The sequence below is a fragment of the Populus trichocarpa genome, chromosome 8 (genome assembly GCF_000002775.5).
Source record: "Populus trichocarpa isolate Nisqually-1 chromosome 8, P.trichocarpa_v4.1, whole genome shotgun sequence".
NCBI lineage: Eukaryota > Viridiplantae > Streptophyta > Magnoliopsida > Malpighiales > Salicaceae > Populus > Populus trichocarpa.
Window position 1 is genome coordinate 4,694,313 of NC_037292.2, and position 16,929 is coordinate 4,711,241.

Genomic DNA, 16,929 nt, shown 5'->3' on the forward strand with positions numbered 1-16,929 from the left:
CACAAGAGCTCAACCCGCATGCTGATTCGGAGAAATACAGATGGAACATGTGAAGATTTACATAAAAAAGAAACTTTTTTCCTTTCATTATCATACATGAAATCATACGAAAGATTGATGAGAGTTTACGGAAAATAAATACAAAAAACAAGCAAACAGGTCCACTGCCAACGCATCTTCCAAAGCACGACCCACAATAGCTTCCAGCACAACTATTCACTTTGGATACCAGTATACATTATAAACATGAACACAGAGTAAGGGCTATACAAATACCAAAATACTTTGAAATAGAATAGCATTAATGCAATGTTTCTTTTAAGCTGCTTTCATGACGAGAGAAGGCATCATGCATCACTCGAAAATCTCTTTGTAAAGTTTTTTACTTTAATTTCTACATGCATTAACTTTTGCTAACATAAAATATACAAAATCCTACAGCTATACCAAAGCAGATATCCAGCTTGATACGAACTTCAAAATTTCCAAAGTAGACAAGATTTACTCAACTTTGCTTGCGGTACTAGTCGCAAAATTACTTTCCTTCAGGGCCTTCAAGACTTCTTTTGAAGCTAGTTTTTTGGCTGTCGTTTTATCTGCAACTGTAGCTGTATGTTTAAATATCAGACCATTAGCTTCAACCTCTATTGTAACAGAAGCATTCCTGCCGTTCCGAGAAACAATGGGTTTCTTGTAATCAAAGTGTTGCCTCTGACATAATTCATTCAATTCCCTAACAGGTTGCAATCTTAATGTCTCGGGAGTAATTAAAGGCTCCAAAAGTGGCCTTATACTTTCAAAGACTACCTCCTTGTTGTATCCTGAATCTACAAGAATAGCCCCAGCTAACGACTCTATAACATCTCCAAGTACCTGTTAGGATTTTGGTGAAAAGGTGAAACCAAAGCTTGAATTTTTTCAGCTGCTCGTTTATTTTTTTCATTCTTGAATAGAGTAATAACGCTGAATTCTGAATGTAAAAAAATAACTAACTAGCAGTTACATAATCAGACAAAGTTTCCAAACATAGGCAGGTGGGGGGTTCTTCCATGCCAGGCATCTTCCTCGATTTCACTTGTTAACAAGTCAAGATGATGTAAGCATTAACTGATCAGTAAATCATGGGCCCAAGTGAACTACATTTAGGCTTCGTTAAGGAACCTCACTTGTCCACTCTCCACACTTGTGCTCAAATAACATAATCAACAATATATAGAGCAAAAAACAAAACCAAAGAATTTTGCAGGAAACGTATTTCACTTAAATGTGTTTAGCACTAACCTTGGGAAAAGCTGTCTCAGATTCCCATCCAAAAGTTGATTCTAAAGAAAATTCCTGAATTTTTTTTACAGTGGCGACGATATGCTTGTGAAGGTCATGAGAGGCGTGAAGAATGTGTCTGTCCAAGCCTACCTTAACAGCAGATAGTGCATAACAGTCATTGTTTACAGAAGCAGACCTCAAGTCAGTTAACAGTCCTGGTGACATCCCAGGATATTCCTTGTACATATGCAAAGTGATGAGATAATCCAGCACTGCGTCTCCAAGAAATTCCAGTCGCTGAACAGCAGTTGATCATGTTGAAGTTAGGATCACCACAAACCAGCATTTACAAAAAGGATTACAGAAACTAAAGCCATCTTTGGAAAGAGAAAATGCCTGTGTATGTGTGTGTTTTGTAGTGTTACATCACCGATATTTTCATAAACAGCATAAATGTTATCAAGTTGTGGATAAATTTACCTGATAACATCTTGGGATCTCAGGAAGCATGTAAGAACCATGGGTCAATGCTTCTACTAAGAGAGAAGGGTCATTGAATGAATAGTTTAACAGTGATTCTAAGTAGCGGACATTAACAAACTTCTCTGCCTGCAATTGGATGTGCCTCTCATATGGTGTATTCATGAAATCCACCTTTATACCAATCCAATCCATAAATAATAAGGCTGTCACTTCACCGCCTGTACTGAGGTATGCACCAATGAGTGCCTCGACAACATCAGCAATTGTTTTACTTTTTACCTTTCTTCTTCCTCTAATGTAAATTTTCCTGCCCTTAGAAAGTGGCTCCTCGCTTAAAAAGTCACTACCCAACTTGCCACCAGGAATTATCCAGAGTTTTGGATCGAAAGATTCATTGCGGATAAATCCCTACAGTTCAATCAAATGAAACATGTGATATTTTTTCTCAGCACTAAATATTTTATATTGGTAAAGCAAACACAATGAACTTTTTTTTCCAAAGGAATGACTACCTGAAGTTTGTGGTTACATCCTCTTCTGCAAAGTGCAGCATTAGAAATAATTTTGTCCTTCTTAAAACTAAGAAGGCCCTCGTGATGATTTTGATAAATTTTAAATAGCTGCTGGCTTGCAGCATATTTAAGAAAAGAATCTCCTAGAGTTTCTAATGATTCCAAATTAAAATTCTCTTGGCATTTATTTGTAGTAATTGCTTCCAATACCTACCATATAATAAAGTTTGGTTAATACAAGTCCATAAAAACATTTTGCATCAGCAGAGTCAGGGTTTGGAAAAATAAATTACCTTCATGGATGGAATATTAACATGTTGCAGATAATGATCTGAATGCATCTTCTTTAAGTTGACAGCAATGAGCAGAGACTCAAGTCGATGCATTATTGATGGGATAAATGTATAAGAATAAAGAGTACTGATTGATATTGGAGATAAAATTATTTCACAAAGTTCAGGAGGCAACTCTACATGTGTATTCTTCGATGCTGTTGCCCAAAAAACAAATATCATCAATAATGTAACTACAGAATAATTATTGAACATTATGTAAAAATCTGAAGAAAAAAAAAGAAGAGGTCCTGATACCATATCCAGATGGCCTAAACTGGTGACCCAACTTCCTCTTGATTTATTTGGTAGAATGAAAGACAAAAGATAGATAGCACTAGATTTTGGAAATTTCTAGATTACCTAAGAATGCATGACTAGCCCAGTTAAATGCTGGTTATCAGTTGTCCCAGTTTTATTAATTCATTACACTAGCCTACTTCTGTGTTAAATTGACAGAATATTCTTTAGCTAAAAAATATTTTAAGTGAGTGTTGTTTCTATTAATTTTACATTCTTCAGAAAAAAAAGCAAAGGCTGGCAATTTCTTATTGTGATACCATAGTATTCATGTGATAAAGGAAGCAGGCAAGTAGTTGAAACATACACAATCCAAATAAATGGACCAAGCCTACATACCACAAATCAATCTGAATGAATACCCCATCCCATACCACAAATTAATCACATGCACTTTGCCCATAACAAGATAAGACAAAAAAAATCAAGACCTTTCTCCTTTTGTTTTCTGCATCTGTTAAGAAGATTGTGCACTGGAAAAATATGTTTCCCTTTAAGTAATGGTTCTCGATTGAAAAGCAATTGGATGCCATGCCTGAAATCAAGTGTGAGCTTCAGGTCACTCATTGGGCTACAAAAATACAATATATGTGACATAAAAATAACAGCAAAATTAAAATAGCATGATATAAGTGGATAATAAAAGAGCAATACCGCTTTGCAAAGTACTCTTTGTAAGTGATAGCCCCTCCATCTCCCATCTTTAAAAGCGAGTTTCCATTCAAATCCTCAAAAACACCCGTGATGCAATAGATGTTACCATTGTGGGGGGTGCAGACCAAAGAATTCTGAAGCACACATGCGCAAACTGGACCACATTTGGTTTGGACAACATGAGCATTGCCATTCCGAGAACAGTTGAAGTGCTCCTCATTTTTATATGAGAACAACACAGAACTAATAGGTGCCCAGTTGATGGAAGGTTGTGAGCATGACCTGAAAGCAGGAAGTAGAAAATAGTCTATCTCGGCACCTGACCCTAAGTCTAATCCTTCTAAGACCTCTTTCAATTTATTTACACTATGATCCAAAAGAACTTTGAAAAGAGTAATCTGAAACCTCCTACATAAGAGGACCTGACAACCAAACAAAAAACAGAACAGTGGAAAATACAATACGTTATATAATTTTTCCATCACATATTACACCTATGACAAGAAAATAAAAAAACTAGAAGACATACCAGCACTCGTTCAAGATCAATATCTCCAATATACCTCAAGTTCACTGTCAATAAGCCCCTCTCAGCTTCTAAATCAAAACCCATGCTCCTTATGACATCAGATTCAAGTTCAGTCCTCACGACAAGCACCACGTCATGGACAGGAATATCATAAGCAAAGTTCTGATTCAACTCAATTAAGTAGCAGTAGTACTTCGTCTTCAAATTTCGTGGACCTCGACTGACCAGCTCCGGTGGCAAATAAATGGGTTGTTCATCATCATACCTCTCATTCCCTATTCAATAAACAATTACAAAGATTAAAATATAGAAAGGGAACTGAAAAGATGGTTTACTAAACAGTATATATAGTACTCTGAAAGTGTAAAACACCCAAACCAATAATGGAAAGGTTGCAAATAGCAATTACCAACGTCTTCAGCAACAGCTTCTTCCATAACAATATCAGGAACAAGATTGTCTGTTAAAGCACCAGAAACATGAAGTTTCTTGCATGCTTCAAGGCATGCCTTCTGCTTCAAAGTTTTAATATTTCCCTGCACACAAATAGTTTGTACAGGAGAGCTTTTTGGAAGATGTAGTGTACAAGTCATTGTCTCCTTGTCTATAATACACCTGGGAGCTGGTTTAAAATACCTACAGAAATGACAACACCCCACTCCCACCCCACCCCAAAAAACAAAGGGAGAGAGGATAAGCCATGGTTCGATACAAGTTTGTGACCAGCTCATCTGAAAATAAATTATTAAGAGCTTAGCTGTATTTTCACAATTAAGAGTACAGATGACTAACCCATCAGAAGGAAGACGTGAGCAATAAAAGTATATCAAACTAACACTTGAAGATAGACTGACAACTGCCCCGGTGCCCTCAACACGATAAAACTCATCATCCAACTCATCCAGCAAAGGTGAACAAGGAATGGATGCATGGCGTAGAGACTCCCTTCGCATTATGTCACCACTGGCCAGATAGTTCTCTAGTCGAGCATGTGTAGAAAAATCCCCTCTATGGTTATCAAAAAATAAGTGAAAGTGATCAAACACTAATGATCACATAAACTCAACAGTAAAATGTACAAAAGAATCTGTTTACAAGTAGTCCTCATTGGTGATAGGTGTAATAAGAGTTACTGGGACACTACCTTTTCACCATTAATAAGTAGTCAGAATTCTGCATCCTAGCACGGCCTCGGGACTGTATAAAGCTGCTGACAGTGGCAGAAGGGTCAAATCTAATCACCAAGTTGCAACTTTGCACATCTAATCCTTCCTCAAGAATTGATGTTGCAACAATGATGTTCACCTAGAAGTATGCCATTTGCTCATTTTCAGACAATATAATGAATATAATATTGTGGATCCAAGTAGGAAAATTATATACCATGCCTTTACGAAATTCTTCCACAATTTCGTTTTGAATTTTGCGTGTCTGGGATTGCAACCCTGAATTATTTCCTGCTATGTATTTAGTCTTCCAGCTGCCATGTTTAGGAAGCAACTTACTCAATAGAGATTCAAGGACAATGGCAGTAATGACCCTTTCCACAAAAACTATACATCTTATTTCCTTTAAATCCCTGTAATTAAATACATGGAAAAAAAAAACACATCACCACAAGCTGATGTAAAAATGACCAAAATAGTAACATAAAACTTCATTTATTCACAACATGTTGTATACATATGACAGTTTAATAAAACAGTCAACTTGTGCAGTCAAATTATCTCATGGGCATTTAGTTTAACTATTAAAGAGCAGCAGATCAACAGAACAGAACAAGCTCTTGTATAAACTAGGTAAAGACTCAAACCACGAAGTGCAACTTTGCATTTGTTTCAATCTTTTATATGTATGCATATTAGAGCATTTCCAGTAGACTTCAGAGAATAAAATCATTATCAATCTTCTGTCAGAACCATAGACATAATTACGATGGATTCAGCTGCCCAAATATATCTGATGATAGTAAATGAGGATGTATATATAGTTATGCGCCAACCTGTACTGAAGAAGTGACTCAACAAGGCAGAGAATCTTCGAAGTTAAAAGCCCGGCACCCAAATGAGCCTTAATGTTATCCCCAATGGAGCATTCCTGACCTAAATGTTCAATACAATAGAGAAAAAGAAAATGATAGAAAACTAAGAACAGAATCACAAGTTCATGTCTCCACTAATTCTTTCACCAAGATAGAAAAGGTACCATCTGAAAAGCAATTAGAAATTGCCAACGAGGCATCCTGGCAAAAGTTTTTAACAATGGTCTCACCAGACACATCTAATTTACCCCCTGAAATAAAGTCACCATCAGTATCACAGTGTGATAAGAACTGTGCAGCCTGTTTCATCAACGTACATTAAACCATGTCAACTACACAGATACTATTGCATTACAAGCAGAGCACGTGAAAGAATCCAGACTAGACAAATACCTGAAAAGCCAACCAAACACCAAGTTCCTCCAAACAAAACATCAAAGCTGAATGTACTTTTGATATTTTATTGCATATAGATACTGCTGCGGACTCATTGAGATCCAATTGCTCGAGCATGTGTTCATGCTGAAAAAGCAGTAAATGGACTACCAATAAAATCATAGAAGCCACTGGCATCCATTCCAAACTTGAAATAAAGAAAGTACACACCTTTGTTCTTAAATTCCCCAATTCTTTAAGTAAAGAAGCAAATATACCGTCAGGGATCTTCATGTGCTCATAAAATAAGAACTTTGGGGTTGAGAATGGTATAAATTCAGCAAGCGCAGACTCGCTAACACATGTATATATCTTCAATACAAGAAAGTGGTATCATAAACAAATTATTGAAGAATAATAATAAAAAAAAATCCATGAACAGGGTGATATGGAACATAACAGTCAATTAAAAGGACAACCAAATCTAGCAGGGCGATATTGAACATAACAATCAAATAAAAGAACAACCAAATCTAGCAGGGCGATATTGAACATAACAATCAAATAAAAGAACAACCAAATCTGGTAACGACTAAGTCTATGTGCAGAACACATATGAATGCAGTTCTATATCACCCATGCTAAGAAGCTAAAGCTGCGTAAGTATTCATGTATGGAACATAACAATCAAATAAAAGAACAACCAAATCTAGTAACGACTAAGTCTATGTGCAGAACACATATGAATGCAGTTCTATATCACCCATGCTAAGAAGCTAAGGCTGCATAAGTATTCATGTATGGAACATAACAATTAAACAACCAAATCTAGTAACGACTACGTCTATGAGCAGAGCACGTATGACTGCAGTTCTACATCACCCATGCTAAGAAGCTAAAGCTACTTTTGTGTTCTTATATTTCAAAGGTGGTATCATAAACAAATTATTGAAGAATAGAAAACAGACATGAACGGAGTGGTATGGAACATAGAAATCAAATGAAAGAACAACCAAATCTAGTAATGACTTGAAGTTTATGTGCAGAACATGTATGAATGCAGTTCTCCATCACCGATGCTAAGAAGCCAAAGATACATAAGTGTTCATATATTTCAAAGGTGGTATCATAAGCAAATTATTGAAGAATAGAAAAAACACATGAACAGAGTGATATGGAACTTAGCAATCAAATGAAAGAACAATTAAATCCAGTAATGACTTGAAGTTTATGTGCAGAACTCGTAGGAATGCAGTTCTACATCACCCATGCTAAGAAGCTGAAGCTAAAGCTACATAAGTGTTCTTAAATTTCCTATGAGCCCAAATATATACCCCCCCCCAAAAAAAAAAAAAAGGGCAAAGTCCATGGGTTTTCTATATCAAATGGTAGGTTATGGGGTCCCCTCCTGCTCTTTCAGACCCAGCAACATGTAACGAACCATATGGCGTGTACCCGGGATACAATTTTCAAAAACTTTTGAGCAAGAATGGGAAATAACATGTATATTAGTTGAGTGCATTTGAAATGTGCCATGTGGGTCATCTTCATCTTGCAGAAGGGACCCAAAAGCAAAAGGAGATAAAAGCTACATGAAAAAATCAAAATAGGAATATGAACAATCAATTCATTATCCAAATAAAAGATTATCAGTGCTGATAATAAAATTTGTACAGGAAAAAATAAAACAAAAAAATAAATGATTATCCAATGAAGGAGGATGCCAGAGAATTGATAATATGATGCGTCATTTGGATATTTCGCCCCAGTGAACAAAGTGCACCAAGAGAAACACCACCACAAATGCACAAAAGCATCAAGAGTAGGACTTTTCTTATAAAAGGAATTGTGGAACTAAGTGAATTCCTTATAAAGGTTATTAAAACATCACTCCTTTACACTGAAATGTGTCAGTGGCCATGACCAGTTAATCGTTAACCATTATCTGATGCAAAACTTGTTTATAATGAATATTTTCAATAGCTATACGAAGGATACAAGTTTTGAACAGGCATGAAAAATGACTCATTAAAAATGAATTTGGATTTCAGATCTAATAATCCATCGCTTATTATGGCTAAAAAGCAAATAGAAAGAAACCTAGGTAAATATTTTTAACCAGAAGTGAGAAGCAACCTTTGAATTCATAATATCCTCAAGTTCACGAATCTGCTGCCAGTAGTATAATTCTGAGTTTGCACCTTTATCACAACGCCAAAAAAAGGGGTTCAATCTTATATAAATTTAGGAAGATAGTGTAAAATGTGAGTATCAAGCAAACATTATGATCTATTGCCAAAGCATACCCTTTGACTTTATGGGAGAAGCGGTCATCCCAAAAATCCTAGGAAGATCATGGTGACCAGACTTTAACTCACAATGAAAGAACTCCTGCAGATCATTCAAAGTTATCAGAAAATTCACCATACAACATGGACTCCATGCAGAATCATTCATGGCTCTAAGTGAACATATAATGGTAACTTCATACATATGAGTTTTTTAAATAACGTATGACACTTAAAAGAAAAACAACATTTTCTGTCCAACAAAACTGCCCTTGGCACAGGCACCCAACATATCAGTAAGCAGGTGAGTTTTCCTTAAATCTATTCGTATTTATTTGAACATAGAAATTTCTTAACAATAACTAAGAAAGAAAATATTTTTGGTTCTTGAAGCAACCAGTAGAATTTATACAGATGCTTAAGAATTTGTGTATGTATCTAATTTATCAAATCTGACAACATTGCACATTTCTGCTATCAAATCCAAAAAGATCTTCACCATGAGCAAGATACATGCTACCATGAGTTCCCTTATTTTGAGAGTGTCAAAACAATTCAATCAGTTAATTAAAAAAATTGAGTTCAAAATTTACATGAAAAAATATCTTATTTAAAAATTTTACATGAAAAAATAACTTATTTCATCATATGGACAAGCAAACGCTGCTTGAAAGTCTAATTGAGCAGGGTTGATTTCTCAAAAAAAAAAAAAAAAAAAAAAAAGAACTTCTCCCTGAGAAATCACATCAACTGTTGTTTCCATAAATCAAAAGTAAATCATTAGGAGGCAAAAGAATAAAAAGATGATGAGAGGTGGAAAACAAAGGAGAGAGAGATAGCTCACTGTCATGATGCTTGCATAGGGGTGCTTGCCCCTGGTATGATGACATTCATCAACAATCATCACCTTGATCAAGTCTAGCTTGAAAAAGCTATGCCTCAAGCCGTTAAGCAAAATTTGAGGTGTCATAACAAGCACCTGTACAAATCAATCAAATAATCAATGTCCATTGTGTAAGAAAATAAGCTGGTAACATTGGCAAACTGCATAAATTTGCCACCAAAAGGAAGAGAATCATTGTGAAGAAAATTAAAGAAATGGGAAAGCAGCAAACTGACAAACAGCTCAAAATGAAGTTCTCAAAGGTTAATTAATTTTATGTCAGCAAATATCAACATGTTATGCAGTTCCTCAAAGGAAACGCTTCTACTTGATTTTATCAAAGAAGAACTAGAACGCACGATATGATTCCAAAAAATAAAAAAGCCAGTTGAGGCCACATTTCATCAAAATATCTGAGGTTTAGAAGTAACAACACTGGAAAAACGAAAAAAAAAGGTCACTAAAACAAGAAATCAAAAATAAAAGCTTTCAAAAACCAGGAAACAAAATTACATCAAAATCATTCTCTGCTATGATTAAAGAAAGGACAAACCACATCAACCACCAGCACCACTAGCATGCAAATCAATAACCACTGTAAACAGATTTTTTTTTTCTTCACTATTGTGTGCCTTTTGAAGTTGGTTTTGATTGTTGAAGACCAAAGGTGAAACTCAAAACTTGAAAATAACAGACATGAGACTATCAGATGTAAATGATTACAGATAAAAACAGGAATAAAGAAAAAGACACGAATAGTCAATGAAGCAGCTTCCTGCCCACTTACCTCATGTTTTTCTATTTCCTTCTTCCATGTAGCAGCATTCCAGAAGTCAACTCCCATTTCTCCCCAGTACATGCCCACTTTCAAATCAGTATGCATTTCCACAGCTCCAGCTTGCTAGTAATCATGGAGAACAACAGCAATATAAAAGAAAAATAAAGTCACATTTCTAAATTTCACCTTCAGTATTTGCATCTAACCACCTCAAAATTTAGAATTAACATTAGACTTGTGCAGGAAACCCCATTCACTGTCTTCTTTTTAAAAAATTTGGTGAAACTCTGGCTTCAATCTCAATTCACTGACTTTCTAAAATTTCATTCTGTAATTTGAATTGTTATACTGTTGCTGAGTAAATAGATTACCATAAATTCCCAAAACATAGACACACATATGCAGAAGAGAAAAGGAGTGTAAAGTGGCATACTTGGCGAACCAGAACGACTTGAGGAACCAGGAAAACAGCAATAAAACGTGAAGGCTTGCGAAGAAGATAAGCGTAACTGCGGAGTAGCATGATGGCGATCAAAGTCTTTCCGGAACCAGTCTCCAAAAACACAATTGTGTTATGCTTTAGCGCCTTCTCCAAAGCCTCCAATTGATAACTGTTAAAAGAAAATGTAACCCAACACAGAAAATCATTAAAAAAAAAAACAGAATCTCTGTATAGAAATCACAAACTACATATAAAAGAATAATCAGTGACCCGTTCATTGTTTGAAGAAAACAAAACCAAAACACCAAAACAGCTCCCCCCCTCATTTGAGGCGTTCTCTAAGCAACCAAACAGTGGGGAAGAAGAAATCAAGGAATCACCTTCTAGCAAATGGGAGAGGATCCGCAGGGAGTTGTTGGGTGGTATCTATATCCATGCTAACAGGCTCCATCACTGCTCAACGCAACTCAAAAGGCAGCCAAAATTGATTAAAAAGAGAACCCTTCTCTTAAGAAAAACATGATCGAAATGAAAATCCAAACAAAATGACTAAACAAGAAGTTAGGAGGACCAAAACCCAATCAATAATAATAATTAAAAAAAAAACATAAAACTCAACTCTCTGGCTCACTCACCAACTGATTAAGAAGGAGGAGCCAGATGATCGCTTCAAGTAAATACTAAATAGAGAGACTATAGACACAGAAAAACTGTGAGTTAGCAATGCAATGCATTGCGATTGCAATTCTCCAAGTGGGTGTTATATAGAGAAAACTTAAGAGAAAGGGGTTGCGGCAGTAAGTGAGTGAGGAGTGAGGAGTGAGGCTTTTCTGGTTTGGTTGCCTATGTGAGGAGGTAACTTCTCAAAGAAGGTGCCAGCCAGTCAGTGTACTGCAGAGGACAGCAGACCCCCAAAAAAAAAAATTAAAAAAGGAGTGCAAGAAATTAAAAATAAAAAAAAGGGGTTACTTCAATGAAAATTGAATTTTTGCTTATTCGTGGAAAATTTTTCAAGCAGGTACCCGTATATTGACCCATGAAAGCGAGTGGCTGGCTTCGCGTGTGTTGTTTTGGTTACCAAGTTAAGTAGTGGTAGTAGTTTGGTCATGGACCCGTGGCTCATACATTACGGGTCTCTGTCTCTCTCTACTCTCTACCGTCTGCTGCTGCCCGGAATTCGTTCTTTTGCGACGTTTGGTGTTTTGGATATGCATGGACACGTCTCTTTAGGTTAATCCAGTTGTATTTTTCCCATTATTATGCTCCCCCTCGTAATCACCGCTTGGGATTTTACAATCTTACAATTTAATGCACAGCATATATGTTGAATATCACATCTACGATTCCGTCAGTCACAGATGATCTACTTCTAAACTAATGGATTTCTATTAGTTTTACTTCTTAAACTGTCATGACTCATGAGGCTTTGATTACACGAACATTAACCAGGATGATGATACGCGGCAAGTCTATTTGAAAATTAAATTGTAAGAAGAAAAAGTAAAGAAAACAAAATCACGTCAACTAATGGCATTCCTTTCTGGGCATGTCATCTGTATAACTACATGATTGTCCATGTCCACGGTCCGATACCTGAAAACATGTTCGAGCATTTCGTCACGAGGAAGTGCAAGCTCTGTAGACGCAACTTCGTTGCTCGTGATGGACTTCCTGATCGGCCAATATGGATTTTTGGGGTTGGTGTGTTGCGAGCAGCCACCGTATCATCTTCAGCTTTGGCGGGCAAAGAGAATTGTAATAGAAAGTCTTCCTCGCGGTGGCCATGATGATGATGGAAAGGGTTCTGGTGGAAATCAAGCATGGGGGGTTTTAGGTATGTATTATGTGCATTGAATTTGCCTTTGCTTATAAGGAAATCAGAGATCTTACATTTTACTTGCCTTTTTTTGTGCTGGAATGTGGCTACCCTTTCTATGATCGTGAAACGAATTCATCCCAATCTCCAGAGGATGACCATTCCCGCGGTGAGATATAAAATTGAAACCTGTGTTCATGAAGATACTTGATTCCTTTCTTATTCAGACATTGTTAATTTTCTGAAACTTGGAATTCATCATCAATCCATCAGCATTGATTGATTTTTGCACTTACCAGCTCTGGAATAGAAATCCAATCATCACCTGTCACTGTTTTTAATATAGTTGTGTATTGATAGATGTAAAAATATACACAGGAGGATGTTTGTTAGGCATGAATGTGAAATATTTTACAGTAAAACATTCCACGTATAAGTTTAGTATTTCACAGCATCTAGTAAATGTTGATGTGAATAATAAGATGAGGGTACGGGGATGAAGGGGAGGAGGTTGCTGGAACGGTGGTGGTGATGGTACGGCGGTCGTGGCAGTGAAGAGGCGGCGGCGGTTAAAACAGCACTGGATGATGTTATGAATCCATTAATATATACATAATATTTTACATAGCTCTGTAAACTAAAATGAAATCCAGTTAATTATAAAATAACTTGAACTGGCCAGTGCTGTGTTTTGTCGTGATAGCAAAGCAACAAATGTTCACAGTTCATGAATACCTAGTTATTAAATGAAGATCCATTTTTTATAGATTATATATGTACTTATAAAACAAAAGAAAAAGGGAATACACACATCACCCGATCGAGACAGACGAACGCCACCACTTCCGCTGACATATTCGTGACAGAATTCACTCTCGTTCGTAAAAGAACTGCATCACCAGCACCATATTTGCGATCAACTACAGGGAATGCAAAACCCATCTTAAAAGTTCAATGCCCGAAACTTCAAACGAGCAAAAAAAATTCATTTTTTTATGATTTTGAAAGGATTTCAATCAGATATGGAAGATCAGATCGTGAAAACAAGTGATTAGAACCTTCTTTGTCGTTTTCTAAAATTTATTTTTTTTAATATTTTAAAATTATTTTTACATGTTAATATTAAAAATAAATTTTTTAAAATAAAAATATTTATTATTTTTAAATAAAAATCACTTTAACAAATATAAATATTGTTACAATATGAAATACACTATAAGCCTAGTGATCTGGTTTTTTTTTCTTCAAAAAAACTCAAGATCTTCCCATTAAAAAGACAAATTAAAAGCAAGTTGTTAAACCAAAAGTTGGATTTTTTATTTTTTTCTTGGAGAAGTTCCATTACCTTTTTATTTATTTTTTTCCATCTCATTTTTTGCAATTTGCAATCACTGTTCTAACGTTGTTTCAACAAAAAAAAATAAAAAATAAATAAATAATTCTTCCTGCTACTATGAGCCAGAATGACCTTAACCCCTTTCAAATTTGATTTTCAAGTATATTTTTTATTTTAAAAGTGTTTTTTAAAAAAATTAAAAATTAAAATTTTTTATTTAAAATTAATATTTTTAAATTTTTTCAATTATTTTAATATTAATGTTAAAAGTAATTTTTAAAAAATAAAAATATATTTTAATATTTTTTAAATAAAAAATACTTTAAAAAATAATTAAATCTAACCGAATCTCTATGCCGACATGTAGAGGGACCAAAAACTTATTTTCCTCGAATCTCCTTGGATTTAAACCTTCACAGTAGGATCAAGCATCTGTACCAGTAACTTGATAAGAGCATAGCACGGATCTGTCGGATCATTCTCGGCTTTTCCTGTACACTTTACGCTGGAAGATTTCTCAATCTTGGACTTCACATCTTTAAAAAGCCACTTGACGTTGTGCTTCGTGTTAAAGGTATCAAGAAAATGACCTCAACTAATTTCTTTTAAAAAATCAAGATTATAAAATAAAATATTAATTATATTTAGCGCGAAATCAATTTTGATGGATTGTTTCCCCTAAAATGCATCAACTAATATTGTTTCAGTGTATTTAACGCTACGGGCCTCGATCCAACACCCCCCAATTCATGGGCCTATTGAGCACAAGAGCTAGATAAAGTGATGTAGGCCCATAAAATAGTACGGTAATATCACGGAATAAATGGAAAGAACAAAAAGGAGCGGGGGTACGTATGGAAATGAAAAAAAAGATAAAACTAGGGTTTAGAAGCATTTCACCCGAACACACATATCTACTACTGCCGCCATCTAGTGCTGCTGCTCTCTGAGGCGTCTTCAGGAGAAGTGAGAGGAAGCGGACGATAAAAAGCAAAAATGGTAAATTTGTTGTGAACTCGTTTTGCTTCATGTTTGTTTCTTTGCATATAATAAGAACTGCCTGGAAAACTGCCCCTGTCCATCGTTACAGATGTGTGTAGACTATTGCTGTTTTCAGTAGCCTCTATGGTGGCATCTCCTCCATTCGGGCTCTATATGTATTACTTTCTTCTTACAAGCAGATTAGAAGTGCAATACTAATACGATGTTGCTCGTAATGCGATGTTGTTTGGTTTTGTGGTGATTATGTTGTATCAGTTAGACATTGGAAAATAAAAAAAATTTAGAGCTTAATCCATATGTCAGGGACTCTAGTTTTGATGGTTAACTAAGGAAATAAGTTTCAAATTTCGCTGACTTAAATGGATGTAACCAGCTTTCTCAATTGTGGCAATTGATGGAGAATGGAATCGACTGTGTTCCTATTCTAGCAACTGTGTTCGAGGATGCCTTGCAGCGCCTGGGCTTTTTTTGGTTCAGCTAGAGATATCTTTGTTGTTTGCCTAATGTTATAAAAGCTGGGTTTTTTTAGTTATTTGCACAGCCAGATAGATGCATTTAACCTTGGTGTTTTTTTTTTTTTGTAGTGATGAATTTTTGAAATTATAAGCTACTTAATTGACAACAAGTTACACAAGCTAATTGCTAGACGTGCTGTTATAGTGGAAATTGGGTAGCAATCCGATTTGATGTGGAATAAGTTTTGGAAAAATTGATTCGTGTGGAACCATCTAAGATCTTATTATGTTTCCTGCTCTCTTGCGGGGAAAATGCTTTTCTTGTTTCTTTTATAACTGCTGATTCGGTACATTTGGTTTGTTTATTTTCCCATGGCATGAAATTGGTGTGCTCCCTGAATTTTATGAACGCTCTAATAGTTTTTAGTCTTCCTTTGTTACTAACAGCCAAAGCAGATACATGAAATCAAGGATTTTCTTCTCACAGCAAGAAGGAAGGATGCTCGTTCTGTTAAAATCAAGAGGAGAAGAGATGTGGTGAAGTTCAAGGTTCGATGCTCCAAGTATCTTTACACACTGTGTGTGTTTGATCCTGAGAAGGCTGACAAGTTGAAGCAATCTCTTCCTCCAGGTATAGGGACATTCTGTCTTTAATTGCTGTTTATATGTTGTGTCATTTTTGAATTACTCCACTTTGTTTTGATCGAAGGCTATCCATGTCAATAACCAATCATCTTTTACATGCGTTTCGCACCTCTAATGATCTAAACTACAATCATGTACTTTTTGCTAGATATCAATTTGATTCCTTTTTTATTTTAATTAATAATATCTCTCTTGCTCGTGCTCAAGATTTTTGAGATAAAATTAAGAACCCAACAATTTCTTTACTCCCTTTCCCCCTTCTATTTGAATTATTAAATCCTTGAAAAGGATTGATTGTGTAGTCTGTGTGATTTATTTTAGGTGACTGCTCACTACTTGGTTCAAACGTTCTGTTTGTAGGTTTGAGTGTTCAGGAACTGTGAAGAAACAATCGAAGTGTTTCTGGGCCTTTACTGAAGTCAAGGATCTAATATTTAGTCTTGTTTATTTTTTTTTTATTGTGATTTTTGAGTAATTTTGTCTTGATTTAGTGACTTACCACTGAGATCTTATCCTATTCGTGGAGAGGCCTTCTTATAATACAAAGTGGTGGATTGTTAGAACCGCTTCTTGGAGAAAGTTTTTCACTAGTCATATTCAATTTTTTTCATCTATTCTCTGAGCACGGGTGATCCAAATAAATTATTCTAGAGGCAAAAGCGTCAATGTTTGTAGGCCGTCTGACTCTCGCTGCTACAATTTCGGTTGAATCTGTCGTCCCTATTTCCACGAGTGTTAACAAAGTAAAAATCCATAAATCAAAAAATTTCTCAGATTTTGAGCTATGTATATTCT

At 35.6% G+C, this 16,929-nt stretch overlaps 2 protein-coding genes across 4 annotated transcripts; one reads left to right on the forward strand and one right to left on the reverse strand.

The window, feature by feature from the left end:
* Positions 1–201: 201 nt before the first annotated feature.
* LOC7462112 (endoribonuclease Dicer homolog 2) lies at positions 202–11,821 on the reverse strand. 3 transcript variants are annotated; one of them, XM_024607485.2, is made up of 23 exons: positions 11,516–11,818; positions 11,261–11,333; positions 10,872–11,049; positions 10,448–10,561; positions 9,622–9,756; positions 8,796–8,880; positions 8,626–8,690; positions 6,721–6,861; positions 6,508–6,636; positions 6,279–6,414; positions 6,076–6,175; positions 5,457–5,652; positions 5,218–5,378; positions 4,866–5,081; positions 4,483–4,709; positions 4,074–4,348; positions 3,545–3,966; positions 3,322–3,425; positions 2,552–2,748; positions 2,259–2,468; positions 1,744–2,154; positions 1,282–1,560; positions 202–873 (listed from the first exon to the last, which is right to left on the reverse strand). In XM_024607485.2, the coding sequence occupies exons 2-23, from the start codon at positions 11,329–11,331 to the stop codon at positions 502–504; spliced, it is 4,224 nt and encodes a 1,407-aa protein (XP_024463253.1). In that variant the 5' UTR covers positions 11,332–11,333; positions 11,516–11,818; the 3' UTR covers positions 202–501. The 3 variants fall into 3 exon arrangements, with proteins under 3 accessions (XP_024463253.1, XP_052311294.1, XP_052311293.1); XM_052455334.1 differs by lacking the exon at positions 2,259–2,468 and having other exon boundaries at positions 11,516–11,821; XM_052455333.1 differs by lacking the exon at positions 11,516–11,818 and having other exon boundaries at positions 11,261–11,422.
* A 3,046-nt stretch (positions 11,822–14,867) lies between these two features.
* LOC7462113 (60S ribosomal protein L38) lies at positions 14,868–16,697 on the forward strand. The gene is made up of 3 exons (XM_002311221.4): positions 14,868–15,031; positions 15,937–16,120; positions 16,495–16,697. The coding sequence occupies exons 1-3, from the start codon at positions 15,029–15,031 to the stop codon at positions 16,515–16,517; spliced, it is 210 nt and encodes a 69-aa protein (XP_002311257.1). The 5' UTR covers positions 14,868–15,028; the 3' UTR covers positions 16,518–16,697.
* The last annotated feature ends 232 nt before the right edge of the window (positions 16,698–16,929 follow it).